Raw genomic sequence first — 16,944 nt, 5'->3', positions numbered from 1 at the left:
ATAACACCATGGGAGTAGATTTGTATAATACCCCTGAAATTGCTAAATCACTCTTTTTGAATGCTTGTTACAAGGAGTCTTTAAAAAAGCGTTCGGGTGCAATATTTTTGGATAGCAGTTTGAAATCAATAGTAGGTGATTCTAAAAGTTATAATGGATTAGTTCCTGATTCCATAAAATTTTTACCTCTCTATGTTCTCTCATTAAAAAAATCAATTCCTTTCAGGCCTGATCCAAACACACCTACTGATTTCAGAGCATTTTACATTTATTTACTTTGTAACTCTCATACTAAAATTGTCGATCTTATGATATATCCAATGCTAGTGAATTTGACAAGTGATACCACAGTTCTACCACTAACTAGACAAAATATTAGGGACGATGGCATATACTTGTTGGATGCGGGAATAAATGTGTTTTTATTTATTGGGAAAGACAATGAAACATATTCTCAATTTATTGACGGTGATCTAATTGATGGAGTCTGCTTATTTGACAATTTTTCCAGCAACGAGTTTGGAAATTATATAAATGAACTTTTGGCTTTCTTTTTAGATGATCGAATAGTAAAGCCTCGATTTATCATGGTGAATAACAAATTAAACAGTGTATATTCGGATATTTTTTTCAGTTATATGTATAATGATAATATCTATGGTCTGCCTTGTATTGAAGATTATGAAAATATCTTAATAAATTGAGTGAATCTGATTATACAGAGTAGGTTTTTGGTTGAATATCGTACCCCATTTTAATGAGTATGCATCTTTTTTAACAGAAATAAGTGGAAACTCTTAATGTGTATTATATTCTAATTAGCATCATCTCAAAGTGTATAGTTACTTTGAAATCTTGTAATTGACTAGCTGATACCAAAGATAGTTTCGGGCTTATCAACAGCTAAGGTTTTGCTTGTTCATAGAATTAATTTTTTAAAATGCCCATTTTATGAAAGAAACCAAAAAGCTTATAAATGATAACATTGACAGTTTTTTAGAAAACTATTCGGAGTTACTACAATATTTGAAATCAACAGAATCCCAAACTGATGCCATGGTTTCCTTGGTTTTTTCCAAAAGACGTACCTATGCACTTTTAGAGAATTTACAAAAGATTTACAAGAATCTTTTATTGCTGAAATATAAATCAATTTCTGCAAAGAAGACTCCTGGAGTTTTGTTTAGAGGAGTTGATGATTTGATTTCTGAATACAACAGAAATGTTGAATTAAAAAAACAATAAATTCATAAAATGTACTAACAATTGTAAATATTGCTAAGCTGATATTTATTTTAAAGAGTTGTCACAATAGCCTTTTTAAGGAAGATTATAAATAACTCCTTATGTTTGATTTCGATCTTAGTAGCCAGGAAATAAAAAAACCAAAATTTCAAAAAGATGATTTTGATCTTGAACTGGGAATTGCACTTTCAAAATCCATTCAAAAAGAGCCTGGATCTATAATTTTAAGTCCTGAACATGTTCAAAGCATTGTAAACAACAAAATCAAGCAACTCATTGAGAAATATGAGTTAATGTCTAACAAAACTGTTTGAGTCTTTGTTTTTGCTTTTATAAAATCTGATGATTTTTATTTTAGCCATTTGGTTTGTAGTTTAATTGTTTCACATTAGAAACAAAATTTTTATTATTATAAACAGAATGGAAAATGAGCTAGAAAATAGAATATTCAACTTAAGTTTACAAATTGATGATTATATTCAGAATAAAGCAATACAAATGTCAGAACAAATTAATTCAGAAATTATAGCTTTGAATTCTTTAATGGAATACTGTAATATCCCATCAAAACTATGTAAAGTATATAATAATCTCAAATCAAGATACTATAAGCTATATACAGATGAAAGTCTGTACGCTAGCTTTTCTAGAAGTGACAAAATAGAAAAAATCGCAAATGAAGTCAATGATTTTGTTGAAATAACTGATTTTATTCGAGAAAATATAGATAGTCAGGAAAATGATATCAATGATCTGTGTAGTCATATGATTGATATTGATCATCATACTTCAGGTATAGAAAGAGAAGTTGATAAAAGCAAAGCATATGTAGATGCTTCAATGCGAATTACGAGAATTTTGGGGACAATTATTGTCTTAATTATGGGGCTGATTATATATAGAATTGTGTAAGCTATTATGATAAAATCCTAAAAAAATATATACCTAAATTTTTGAACAAAAGGAAATCTATATAAATACAATTAAGTGCTAGTAATGATGATTAGTTGGCTATTGCATTTTCTTTGATTAAATTTTACCAGAATAACTTGATGATTTTATTCCATATAAACAATATTCTGTCTTTTATCATAATTCTTGTTGTTGAGTTGTTCTTAAGTTTTAATCTAGTATTAACTAGACTGGTTGATTTAATTGTAGAAAAATTAATTTATAATTGAAATAATTGTCTCCAAGTTATCAGGAACATCTATTCTTAAAACTTTCACTATATTATATTCATGGTTGTATAAATAGATTATAAGCATTTAATATACTGTATACCATACAATAAATATATTCTAACACACCTGTTAATTATAGATATCCGCTTTGATGATGTATACTTGTTCAATATTTTTGAGTTCCAATTCGATATCATGTCTTATTTCTGCCTTGTTTTTATTATTAATATAATTTATTGAACCAAAGTACACAGTAAAATGATTAATTACCTGTGTTTTTTGCTAGTTTATACGGTGGTTAATGGATAATATTCACTTCAAATAATCTTAATTACTTACTTACTTACTTTATTTATTTATAGATTTAAATAAGATGTCTAATTTTCAACATTGTTTAAAATATCCACAATTTCTTTTGAGTTTAAAACACCTTGTATATACAAAATTTCAATCAACTGAATAATTGACTTGTTAACACCAAAGAGTATTAAGCAGCTTTTAACTGTTGTTTTCAAGTCTTCTCCTTTGATCCTTAATTTATTCCATTCCGTCATCAGTTTATACTCCTCTTCAATAATTGAATCTTTAGGTAGCCTCTCGTTCAAATGAGTAGCTAGTACTTCTGAGTAATCAATAGTTTTGTATTCTCTTTCTATTTGCAGTTGGTTTTTTGTTAGCCTATAATCCAATATTTTAATTTCTTTTTTTCCAAATTTATAGATACAGTATTTGTGCTCTATAACCAACTTTCTACTTGGTTTCCTAATAAATGTAAATTCTTTTGACTGTAATGCATCTTCGTCAATAACTTCTGATTTATTAACATGCAATATGCCAGATTTAAATTCACTCTTGAAATGTAAATGACCAAAATTAATGTGATTTTTTAAGTCTAACAATCTATCATACATTCTTAAGCAAATTGGACACATAAATTCTTCAATATTGAAAATATGATCATATAGTTTAATGTTGAATACCCGCCTTATTGGATCACTGACTTTAACTATATTATAATGGTTTCCATTGGGTACAAAATCACTAGTATAGCTTGTACCAAGCTGTCTATTTTCTTTTATTTCTTGCCTGATATCTTCTATTATAAACTTTAGTTTTATAGACCCTTTACCAACTTCTATAAAAGATTTTCCTCCTCGTAAGCCAACTTCCATAGCCTCAAACTCTGTCTTATCCCAATTTCGACAGCAAAAGAACTTGCAAAAGTATAACTTATGCTTAGACTTAACTGTAACAACAGCAAAAATATTAATTTCATCATAACAATTGAATGTTACCAACTGTCTATTGTCTTTAAGGTTTAGCGTAATTGGAATTTTCACTCCATTCGAATTTATGAAACCACGAATATTAACCTCTGGAACCTCTTCATATTTATTTGAGCTGAGATCAACTCCAGTTAATGTAAGTCTGGAACATTCAGGCTGATTTAATTTCTGCACAAATTTTTCACCAGATCGTTTAATGTTTCTTATGAGAAGAGAGTTGTTTAATCCTAAGTAACTTTCAACAAACCATTTAGAGGTCATGGGTTCAAACTTAAAAAAATATTTTTTTATTAGAGACAAAGAAGTTATCATAGTGGGCCGTTCTACTAAATGACCTTTTTCAAGAGGAATATTAAATTGTGGAAAAAGTATATATCTTGAAGTTTATTAAGCATTAAATAAATTGGTTTACACAAGCAACTTATCACTTCAACAAATTTTCATCAATGATTTTCCTGCTGATTTTTTCCAATCTCTATTTTTTAGAAAAATATCCCTAACTGTCCTATGACATTAACTAATAACTGTATAGCAAATACTTCTTATCAAGAACCTCTTAAAACTTTCAGGAAGAATATCTCATACATTCGAAACGAAACTGTTTCTTGTAAATGTATTCTTTCTATGCCAGAAGATAAACTTGATGAATTTTTAGAATTTTACTTCGAAAATTTTTCTGTTTGCTCTGCTGCTTCCAATAATTTACATTTGGAAATCTTTAAATTTCATAATTGGGAAGAGTACACTTATTTCACACACAACTCCATAGTTTGTGCCTTTACAGCTGTTTGTTTTACAAAAAAATTTACAGCATCAGTTTATGGACAATTCTATAAACTGGAAATTCCAAAGGCTCAAATCGAGATATATTTGGAATTTCTATCAAGGAATAAAGTGTTAACTGTTGAATTTGATAATAAGGAGTCTTCACTACACTCTAACAACTACCACTCCATCGATAATAATTCACAAAGAAACAAATTTGATTTTTTGGAAGAACAGTTTAGAATTCAAGCAATAGGAATTTTCAATTACATTTTTATCAAAATTAAGCTTAAGCATCTGGTGGTATGTTATGTCCCTGAGAGTTTTAATTGCATACAAGAAAGAACAGAATGGGATGCCTTCGTTACAGAGTGTATTATTCGAAATGGAACAGTTGGCGTTGAGAAGTGTTCCCAAGTAGGATTATCCACATTCCATAAGGCCCTTTTGGATTCAAGAGGTCGTGTTAATGCCAATGATTATTCTTGGCAAGCTTTGAGACTACTTTCTATCAGTCAAACTTATAATGTAGATACTCTTACAAGGGAAAAAATGGAGCTCTGTAAGCAATTTTCTGGAGCCACACAAAATCAATGGGGAAATTGCAGTGCATGTGCTTTGTTAAACACGTTAAGTCCGAAGAAATTCAATATTAGCATAAATAATACTAAAAACCAACATCATACTTCATCATTTCCTCGGTTATATATTTCAAGGATTACTTCTGAACGATCCCCATTATTATTTCATAGTAATACATTGGTCAGAGTTGATAGTAGTTTTGGAGATATACATCATAAAACTTATGTTGAATCGAATGAGAATGAACCTGATATTTTTGGAGCTACAAATTCTGATAAGCTGTTCAGAGATTATGAGAAAAGAGTTAAAATATTCTTAAGGAAAAAAGATTATAAAAATCTTTTATTTTTAATAGTACATACCGATGCTACTGTTATTTCCATAAGCTGTATTTCAGAGCTTCTAACTTTACTTAGCATAGAACAAAACAGTGAAAATATTTACAAAATCCTTTTTCATTTATTAACGGAGAATTTTGAAAATCTATACAATTTAATATTGAGTTTTTTAAAGATAGAAACAGAAAAAATTTTCAAAAGTAATATGAATGAAAATAATGCAAAGAGAAACAAAACAATCCTTCCAGCAATTCATTCTGATGGTCGTTTTAATTTACAAAAGAGTATTGATATGATATTCAATTGTATTAAAATATTACTAAGTACATCAGATTGTAGAAAAAACAGGAAGAATGTATTATTAGGATCCTTTAGAGTGTTGTTCAAGATATTTTCCGAAACAAAAATGGAAATTGATAGAATTAAAGTTCGAAACATTTTTTACAATTATAATTTTGATGAAATCTCACATGAAATTATCGATTTTTTTATCAAAAATAATTTGGATAAAAATCAGATCAATAGCTACAATACAACAAATTGGGATTTTATCAGTGAGTTCTTTTTCAAGTTAAGTTCTATGTTTTTATATGATATAACAAAACAATTAGAAAATTCCATATTCATTGAGGAGAATATATTCTATATAATAAATAGATTGGATCAACTGAGATTAGAATATAAGTTACCGATTGAAGACAGTTATATGAAAACATTTATGGATTTATTTATCGCAAAAAATGTATTAGATAATGAATGTGATAGATGCGTGGATAATGTGGGTGTTTTATTAACTTTGCTAAAATATGGAAATAATGAGCCTGAAAGTACATATAAAATTCTCTCGAAATATTTCTCAATATCATTTATCAAGGCTCATCTTAGTGAAATTATATTTAAATTTATCCAAATAGATAATAATCCGAATCCCAATGTACTACTTCATACTTCAAACCATTCATGCATTTTTTCGGCGCTTAAATTTATTGTTTCATGCATTTCTAATAGTGTCGATATATCCTATCATCTAAATGATAATCAATCAAATTCTCTCAACTTTGAATATAATTTTAAACCAGAAGATAACTGTAAATACTTCTCAAGTTCTACGATATTTTCAATGGTTGAAATTGAAGCAATTTTGGAAAATAGTTCTGTAAGGTCTGGACTAGAATATATTTTTACCCAATGCGAGTCATTATTCGTAAAAAGAGCTTGCAAATGTGGCTCATCCCTTTATTTACTAAATTTGATGGAGTCACTTGTTTTAAAAAACATTTCAACAATTCAGAAGAGTGTTTTGAATGACATTATTATTCGAATGAGATATGTGTATGATGTGGTTCTAAAAAAGTATGATGATATATTATGTAACTCTGAAGTACCATCGGATGATAAGGTAACCTATAGTCAGTTTGATGAACCTTTTTCCAGAAAATTTTTAAATTATCCAAATCAGATTTTAGATGGCCCTAAAAATCTCAGAGCACTTTTGGGTACAACTAATATCAGAAATACCAATGAAGAAATATATAGAAACTCATTTTCCACTATTGAATATTCTAATGAATTAGATATGCCATCACCACCTACATCTAGAATTGCTATAACATGTTCTTCAAAATCTGTGGATTGGTATAATTTTATTTTGAATGAGAAGTTAATTAAGATTAATTCTGCTGTAAATTCCTATATTATCCAAGAATATTTGAATTGTGGTGGAGAACGAACTACTAATCCTCTTTTGGAAGAATTTAAGAACACAAAATACCTTTACGACAACACCTGTAGTTCTAATATTAAAACTACCTTCGAAATTGATATTTTGGTGGATCTGTTCAACTTCCTTTGTTCTTCATTGATTAGTATCGATCGACAGTTTTTATTTTTTAAGCAGATTGTTGTTTTATTAAAGGATGTGAATCCAGATCAGCATGAATCATCGCAATGCATCGCTTATCATACCCCAGAAAGCTTTATTACGAGCAGTTCTAGCAATGAGATAACATATACATTACCTAGCAAACACAGAGAAGCAGTAGAATTTTCGATTTTGGCGATGATGGATATATTATTACATGATTATAAAAATGAAGATATTGACTACTTTAGCAAAATTCACAATAAACTTCGAAGTATTTTAGTCAAAATACATAATCAAATGATTGATCATTCCACTGAACCGATGATCAGATTTTTATTGTCTATAAATCCATTTACTGGATTTACACTTATTCCAATTGATGACTATCTATCCTTTTCCATAGAGATTGATTTTTCCACTGGAATTATTTACTCAGTTGAAAGAATAATGGAGTTTGGTACAAAATTAGACATATCCAAATCTCAGTTGATGCTTTTGCTGAAATATGGATTGTATTTGCTAGATGAACATCAAAAAATCATGTTATTAGATGATGATTCATATATTCCTGAAAATTTAATGTTCAGTAATTTATTTAAGGGAAACTTCCAAGAAGCCTTAGAATCACTTAAGAGTTTTGTTTGTTTATATGAATTGAATATACAGAAGGATCCATTTACTTCTAAAATGTTTCAACATGTTTTCAAAAGACTGGAATATGACATTATGGATAATATATTAGAGGGATGTAAAAATAATTTACAAAATGAACAAATATATTGGCATGCTGTTAAAGACTTTCAATTGATTAAGAACTCTACCAATGTTGCAGAAACCATGGATCTAATCAACTGTAGAATGAATAAGATATCTTCCAAGGAAAATTTGATTAGGGCCCATCATGAATTATTACTTGAACAAAGCAGTAATCAACTATCAAAGAACGATCGAAAACTATCAGACATAAATCATAAATTAATCCCATGCAATAGTGGCCCAATTCCGCTTGAATTCAGGATTTTTGTTATTCAGAATTTTCTTAGTTTGCTGATATATAAAAAAGATTATTCTCGCTGTAAGTCTTACATAAATGGGTTACTATTAGAAAGAAATTTCTTTATTCTCTATAATCATGCCCAGCTAAGTTTTGCACTTAACAAGGTCGAGGAAGGTAAAAAGGCACTGGAATACTTAATTAGAAAATATGAAAGTTCTTTGACTCCAAATACCATTTATCGAGCGGAAGAAATTGAGATTCATTCAATAATTCCTCCCCATTTATATTATTCTTCAATTGTGAAGCTTTGTGAAACAACACAAAGGCAAAAATTATTTCTTGATGGGATTAATACAATTGAGCAATCTTTGATTGACAGGGAGCATAGATTTATTAAGGACACACACGATAATCTCAATAATCAATTGAGTGAAGAGAAATCCGGTACAAGCAATCAACATATCACTTCTAACAACTCCACTAATTTTCAACATTTGCAAAGACTTTATTTTTCAGCAGGAAAGTTTTTTGAAGCCCATGAAAGTTTCTTCACAAGTATGAATTATTATAGTCTCTGTTTTTCTCATAACTACGAGGCTGTTCCTCGGTTTTTCAATCTTTTAGCCAAATTGACAAGCGGAATTCGTAAATCTCGTTCAAGTTCAAGAACAAAGTCTTCTACATTTGATAAAATTGACACATTGATGGATACTATTATAGAAAATTCCCTGGAGTTGCTAATTCCATATTTTAATCAAATTTTAACTAATTCTACAAATTTTTATTTTAGAATAATTATTCAAAAAATGCTGAAAAATTATGATTTTTTAATTTGGCAGGCAATTCCGTTAATAAGTTTGGAAAATAAAAAGATCCAAAGTACTTCAAAAGCATATGATCTAGAAAATGAGGAAAATCACCAGCAGGGGAGCGTTATAAATGAATTGGACTTTTATGGAAAGATCAAACTCAAAAATACAATTGGTTTAGCGGAAAAATTCCAAGCAATTGCTAAATTTTCCGGTGAATCTTCAGGATCTATAAGTATAAAAGAAGATATAAAAGTAGAGTTTAATGGGGTTTTTTGCCAAGATGTTTATAGCTCCAAAGACAACGGCAATGCTTCTATTGATTCAATTTATAAGGGAGCCTTTATTTCTATTCCTGGAATTCCATCTGTTGGGATTTCGTCTATTAAGGATGAGGTGTTTGTTTTTAATAGTTTACAGAAACCAAAGAAGGTAGAAATTATTGGAACAAATGGAAAGGTATATCAATTCATTGTCAAGCATAACGATGATCTTAGAAAGGATGCTAAATTTATGGACTTGAACAAATTGATGAACAATTTGTTTCAACAGGGACCAGAGTATGCCAAAAAATATTATGTCCGAGAATACAATATTTTCCCATTGGACTCAAAATCGGGAATAATAGAATTTATACCAAATTTGACTCCTCTCAAATCAATTTGGCTAGAATTCTATTCAACTCAATTGATTATTTATTTCATTACAAAATATACCTCTAAAAGAGTGAAAAAATTTAATTTGAAGGATTTTATAGAATTTATTCTACCGATGAGTAAACCGATAATGAATGCTTATGCTCTTGGATGCACTGAAAAAAAGCCAGTTCCATCAGAAATTACTTGTGCTCTAAATCAACAGGAGTTATCCAACATTCAAAATTATAGGCCATTGGTATTGAAGCATAGATCCCCCAGTGATTATTATAACTATCTTACTAACTATACCAATACATATGCTGTTATGGCTGTTATTGGAAATTTTATGGGTCTTGGAGATCGACATGCAGAGAATATCTTATTTGATAGAAATGGAGATACTGTTCATGTAGATTTGAATTTGATTTTTGATGCAGCAGAGGATCTTTCAATTCCAGAAACCATTCCCTTTAGGCTAACACAAAACATTATTGATGGATTTGGCATTTTCCAATTGAAATATTTTAGAGTAGTCTTTCAAAATGTTTTGGAATTGATGGTGAATAACAGAGATACGATTTTGGCAAACTTAATGAGTTTTGTTAATGATCCTGCACTTTTTAAAAGAAAAGAAGAGGCCTTACAAAATTACGAGAAACTTGTAAAAAAATTAGATTTGATATCAGACGAGGGGGGGTTGAATCGTGATAGTTTACAACTTACCCAATTAACCAAGAAAGGGGGAACTACCCAGCCATCATCTTCTTCTATTGCAGGAAAAACTAAGCAGAAATTAACGATTGATGAAAAAACTGATACTCTAATTGAGTTAGCCATGAATATAAATAACTTGGCGAATTTGTACTATGGATGGATGTCATTTATTTAAAGAATCAACACAATACTATCGACAATGAACTTTTAGAAGCACACATGGCTTTGTTATCCGATTAATATCTCTTAAAATATTTATCAGTAATGTGGATCAAGATTAAATATTCTTTGAAATTATATCCTTTTTATTTATATACTACCATAGTATTTAAGCTAATTCGTTAACTCATTTTGGTCAATATTTAAGGTAGTGAGATATCTTATTGAAATACTGCACCCATTTAAGCATTTTTAATAACATCTTGCAAATAATTTAAAAATACTTGAGATTCAAAAATGATTACATCCTTTTTATCACCTATTTTACAAATTTCATAAATGGGATAGTAAAATTTCGATCTACATGTCTTAAAGACAATAGTATTGGTAGATTTATGTGATTTAGCCTTCCCAAATATCATTACATTGGATCTATTGTACTCCTGATATCGAAAATTTGATAAATCAAGTTTTTTAAGGCAGTTAAGTGTATTCAACTCTTTAATTGTTGATTCAACATCTTCTTTATTGGGACATACTATAAGATGTGGTTTCGAAATTTCCATGGCAAATATTCGATAATTTATATATTTCAACTGTTCGTTAAAATGGCCATAATCCAAGGGGAAAAATTGAAAATGCACTTCAAAATTCACATCGATGATATTGCCAAAGGTTTCGCAGGAGTGTTTCAAGGATGGTTCTACAAAATGCAGAATGTTTGGGTTACATTCCAAGTTCTTCCCAGTTTTAATTAGCACATCTTCTTTAATATTTGTAGATTCCTTGAAATGCCTAAAATTGTTTGTAATAAATTCACTGTTATAATTTGCCTTCAAAAATGTCCTCATAATAGATGATTTGTAGACTGAGGTTTCATTTAACTGATGAGGTTTATTCCTTTGTGAAAACCTTTCAGAGAGTCTGGGTTTGGAAGATGTAGAAAGATTTGAGTCGCAATGTTCTGTTGGAAAATTGTTGTCCTGCATTAACTCTTCATGCAATTCACTATAAATTGTAAAGTGGATGCAGGGCCTTTGAATTCCACAAATTGAAAATCTGGATTTACAGGAATGAATACCATACTTATAAAGTGCAGAAATACTGAAATCGCAATCTGGAAAAATAAGCTTCTTCTGAACTGTCCAATGATTAGTTCCATGAATTTCAATAGAAATACCCAAATTACTTGTAGAATTAACGTGATAGTTCAAAAATATGAATTCCTGCAAAAATGACTTAAATTCTAAAATTTCAATAATTGCATCATTCACTTTAACAAACACAACATAAAAATTATCTTTCAAAAGTTTTTCATCTTTACATTTTTTAAAATTGGGCCTGGAATATTCATCAGTTGATTTTTTGGAGTCCGTAAACTTCTGGCTAGTTAATGCATCTGTTAATCCACTTTCTAAATCCGTTGATAACATATTATCTATTTTGATCTCACCATAACTTCCTATTTTTATCAAGTTTATAGAAAATGTTTTTCTATAAATACATTTTTGTTTTTTTATATTTCTTTCCAAAAAGAAGGCTATCTCAAAAATATCAAATAGACGTTCATAGAGAGCTATTTCCTTAAAGGCATTGATCATTCTTTCAAGATTCTCTATTATAAATATCAAATCACATTGCAAGGAGAAAAGTGACAAATGAGCATAATATATGTGCGAGAGAATTAAAAGAATACATTTACACGAAAGGGTTTCATCAAATTCGAAATTAATAATTCTGTCCAACATAAATTGCTCTGATAACTTCATCAAATGCTCCGATTCTTCGGCACGTAAGCTAATTGAGTTGAATTCTTTAGATTTAAAGAGTATATTTAATAATACTGAGAAATCTGAATATAAGAAATTTTTGTTGAGACAATGTCCCTTTTGGTTGCCATCAATATTATTGGAAACATTCAAAGGTTTTTCTGGGTTGTTCATTACATTCAACTCTTCAAGCCATACCCTCAATGTTTCGTGTGAAAGGTAAAAGATAGAGCAGATTCGTCCATAAAATGTGGACTCAAATGTCCATGTATTATAATTTGTCTCGGGCATAATTATTCGAATCAATCCAATATCCTCTAACCTGAGAATACTCAAGTAAATATATTCTACTAAAGCCTGCTCTTCCATTTGGATCTCTGACTGCAACAAACCATAGACAGCTGGATTCTTCCGCATTCTAATGTATAAAAACGTATTTTTAATCCAATTAAACGCAGATGACAAATTTAATATATTTCTCAAATATATTTCTGCACATAAATTATCAGTAACATGGAATAGCATCTTACTTTCAATATCGTTAGATCTCTTAATTAATTTGAGATAGTAATCTAGCTTGTTGGATTGTGTGATAAGAAAAGCAACACCCTCTATATCATATTGTGGCCTACCTGCCCTACCAAAAATTTGTAAAATATCACAAATTCCTAAATCGTCAAAATCTGTTATAGAAGGATTGTAATAAGATGTCCCGTATATAAATACAGCATGTGCAGGTAAATTAACACCCCAAGCTAATGTCGATGTTGAAACTAAAATGTCAATTTGCTTGTCTCTGAACATTTGTTCAACCTGTAATCTATCTTTTCTCGGGAGTCCCGCATGATGAATTCCTACTCCATTTTCTACAAGATAATTCATTATTTTGGTTATGAATTGTTTTTTTCCTGATATGTGAATATCTTCTAAATTGATTGGATTCTTTAGTAAACCATTGCCATCATAATTTTTACTTGAATTGTCTATTATCATTTTTGCCACTTTAACAGTTTTTGGTCTTGAAGTTACAAAGATTAGAACTTGTTTGTTTTTCCTCATAAAATAACTAATTTGTTTAAGTATAAAATCGATTTCATCAGCTTGTTTTGAGGATTTTTTGAATCCAACAATATGCGTTTCCAAAGGAACTGGGCGATACATTTCACCAAAATTAAATACGCAATCTGCCTTAATAAAATTTCCTACATCTATATAGTTGGGCAAAGTTGCAGAAAGACCTACTATTCGTATTATTGATTGCTGTATAACAGATAAACTATGCATTCTAGCCACAATACTTTCAATAACAGGGCCTCTGTCATCTTCTAGAATATGTATTTCATCAATTATTACCAACTTTATATTTAAAAATGTTGGACAAAGTCTTCTTGTGGAAACATCGAATTTTTCAGGAGTACAAACAATTACTCTTGCTCTATTAGCTTCTAATGGAGTAATTTCCGTGTCTCCCGTATATTCTATTACATTTGGTAGAATTGTGGAATATTTTCTAAATATTTCTGTTGCTAGTGCTTTCATTGGGACTACATAGATGATCTGACTATCTTTATAGGTATGAATACATCGTAGAATTGTTAAAAGAGCTGCATCGGTTTTACCAGAACCGGTTGGTGCTGAAATCAGAATATTTTTATCAGAATTGTAAGCCGCCTCAAACACCTTAGATTGCACAGGATTAAAATGGTCAAAAGTAAAATACTTTTTGTAATCCTTGATCTGTGTTACTGGAACCAACTGATCTTTATCCACTACAATGGAGTTTTGTTTTGGGAAAATGTGCTCTAAATAAGCAATTTCGTCATTTTGCCTTTCAAAATTTTGAAAATATTTTTTATTTTCTATAATTCCAAAAACTAGCTCTATATGATCCAGACCAATTAGATCAATCAAAAAGTCCTCAGGGTTTTGTTTAGCTATGGCATTTTCTATAATTTTATAGGCATCAGTATAGGGAATATCAAGCTGCTTTGAAACAGTTAGCAATATTTCTTCGATTGCTAGCATGGATGAAAAAATAAAGATAAGCAAATTATTTAATACTTATATTGTTATAATTGTTTAAATAGACCTTATGTAGCAGTTCATATGTGTTTAAGTGAATTATGAGCACCCTGTATCGAATGAATTTTTAGCAGCTATCCAATACTTGTAAGGACCATTTACTCATTAAGATTTCATGAATAATTGTACCATTACTTTTTTCTATATCTTTCATAAGTAGAGAGTTCATAAGAAAACAAATTCAAATTCACATATTCTAAATAACTAATTTCTTTCTTTTTATTGTTTGAAGTCCTCCCCTCCATGGAAAAATTATTGCTAAAGTACGATAAAAGACCGATAAAAGGGGATGTTTATACATTGTTAAACCTAAAGGCACTGCTAGATGATACTCTCTGTGAATTCTTAAGGGAAAAAGGACATAAGCAATCATTTGCTTATGAAAACATTAGATCGGCTATTGGCCTGATATCTGGATTAATAGGAGCAATGGTTTGCTTCATTAGTATGCGGTACGAGTTTGAGATTGTAAAGACCCTTCTTACCGTTTTAATAATCACATATTTTGTTATGAACGGTCTTTTCTATATAGTGGAATACTTGGAGAATCAACGATTCTTTTTTGATAGTTTTGAGATTTCCACAAAAATTAGTGAAGTTCCAATATACCTTGTTTTGATCTATAAAAAGAGTAATCCTGTACCAATAAAATATACTAAAAGTGTCTATGATCTATTCTATGATGATGGAATGATGGATCATCAACTTTTTATTAGAGAGTTAGAAAAACTGATTGGTGAAAAATAAATCTTTCTTAAAATCAAAAATGAATAGTAGAATGTATTGATAGTCATCTAAATCTGACGAGTTTATCTGAAAAGTACTTATATTAGTGGTGAGTTTATTAAGATTTATTTCAGTTTTAATAAAGGATGCATTGATTGTGTTAAATATATTCAAATTACCGAAAGTTGTGTATCTTGCAAATACACATGTATTATCGTTCTTTTTAAACTATCTTAAACTTTTTAATATATATCTTGATTATAATTTGTGAGTGTGAGTCCTTATTACTATAGTTCTTTAATATTTTTCTAGATTTAAAACTTTAAATATGATCTAGCCAAGCTAATGAAAAATCCATTAGTCATAATATCTGGAAATGTTGGTTATAGATGTTATCATCCATTTGATAGAATTTTTAAGCAAGAATAGGATGTTTTGTGTAAGTGTCATATTGAAATACCTCCTCTAAATTTCTTGAACATAAGATGTGGTAGTACCTATAAGCCTAAAAACTTCACACAACAACAATATTATTCTTGCTGCACACACTACATTTATAGTGGAATTAAAACACAATGCTGTTTCTTAATGAAATTTTGAAAATTTTTACCCCTGAAACTCTTAAGTCATAATCATAATGAGATATGGTTAGTCATGTTTCAGACACCCATCGAGTAAAAGAACTCAATGGTATTTTTGCTCTTGAGTGTCATATACCCGAAACAATTTAATTAATACGATGTTGCAGGTAATTTTTATTTTGAGTGGTCGAATACAGCATAATCACTAATGAATATTGTCACCAAGTTTTTAAAATGTTGAAAATTTAATTTTAAAAACCTTTTGATACTCTACGGATACCCATCATAGGCACAATCACTAAAGACAGCTACTAAAGCCAGTTAAATTCTCCTTAAAAAAATATTCGTTGTAGAAAACTTTTCATTTTTGATAATCTTGTGATTAAAAGATAGGATATTATAGCTAATCCAAACAAAACTAATACAACTGCAATATAGTAATTGTATGGAACTATTCCATCCATATTTTCAGTTTTGGTGATTTCTTCGATATTAGAGTTGGTTCTAATATCTATATTTGAATCAATCGTATGAATAATATCCTCCAGAGCATTTTCAATCAATTTATATCCGGCCTTAATGAGATCATACTTTTCAAATGTTCTTGATCTGATGTTTATTAAAGGAACATTATTTCGAATATTGTATTTATCAACTATTTCCTCTGAAAATCCCATATATTTAAATAAGGTATCGATTACGTCAATAGCCCCCCCAAAAACTTATCATATATCATGATTTTATTCCAAGAAATACAACTTAGCATTTTCTGGAAGAATAAAGATGTTTCAAACAACGCTAGTAATTTCGTAGTCGGTTCTGCAGATTTTGACACATCTTTAATTTCTGATCTAATGCATTCCAGAAACAATATCAAATGGCTTACTAACTTATCTAATCCTTCTTTTGTTGTATCTTTTTGGGATTCCTTTATCATCAGAAATTCTTTGGATGGTGCTAGAACTCTCTTAGGCACCATGGTACAGCTCAACCACTCATTCTGAGAATAAAAATCTTCGTCTATCTGATCAAAAACATGGTTTTTTGTATCAAATAAATATGTGCACTTGGCATCATTCAATTTTCTTTCAACTTTAAAAGTCGGATTTCTGTGCATTGTTGTAAGATATACAAATGCCATCCCATGGTAAGTACCATAATAATAGCTCTTGTTTTCAATCAAAATTGATTCAAAGGTATAGTTT

General features: G+C 29.5%; 1 protein-coding gene across 1 annotated transcript in view; it reads right to left on the bottom strand.

Moving 5' to 3' along the window:
* Positions 1–1,149: 1,149 nt before the first annotated feature.
* The window catches only part of LOC147075362 (regulator of telomere elongation helicase 1 homolog), a 29,516-nt gene continuing 13,721 nt past the window's right edge, over positions 1,150–16,944 (bottom strand). The window contains exon 3 of the mRNA XM_085942521.1: positions 1,150–1,207. Within this exon, the coding sequence (XP_085798647.1) occupies positions 1,150–1,207 (58 nt within the window). The remainder of the gene's footprint in view (positions 1,208–16,944) is intronic.

This window comes from Rhyacophila brunnea, unplaced genomic scaffold, assembly GCF_057557595.1.
Source record: "Rhyacophila brunnea isolate RB1 unplaced genomic scaffold, BYU_Rbru_1.0 scaffold_149, whole genome shotgun sequence".
Taxonomy (NCBI): domain Eukaryota; kingdom Metazoa; phylum Arthropoda; class Insecta; order Trichoptera; family Rhyacophilidae; genus Rhyacophila; species Rhyacophila brunnea.
The sequence above is the reverse complement of the archived record's forward strand: the minus strand, read 5'-3'. Positions and strand labels throughout refer to the sequence as shown.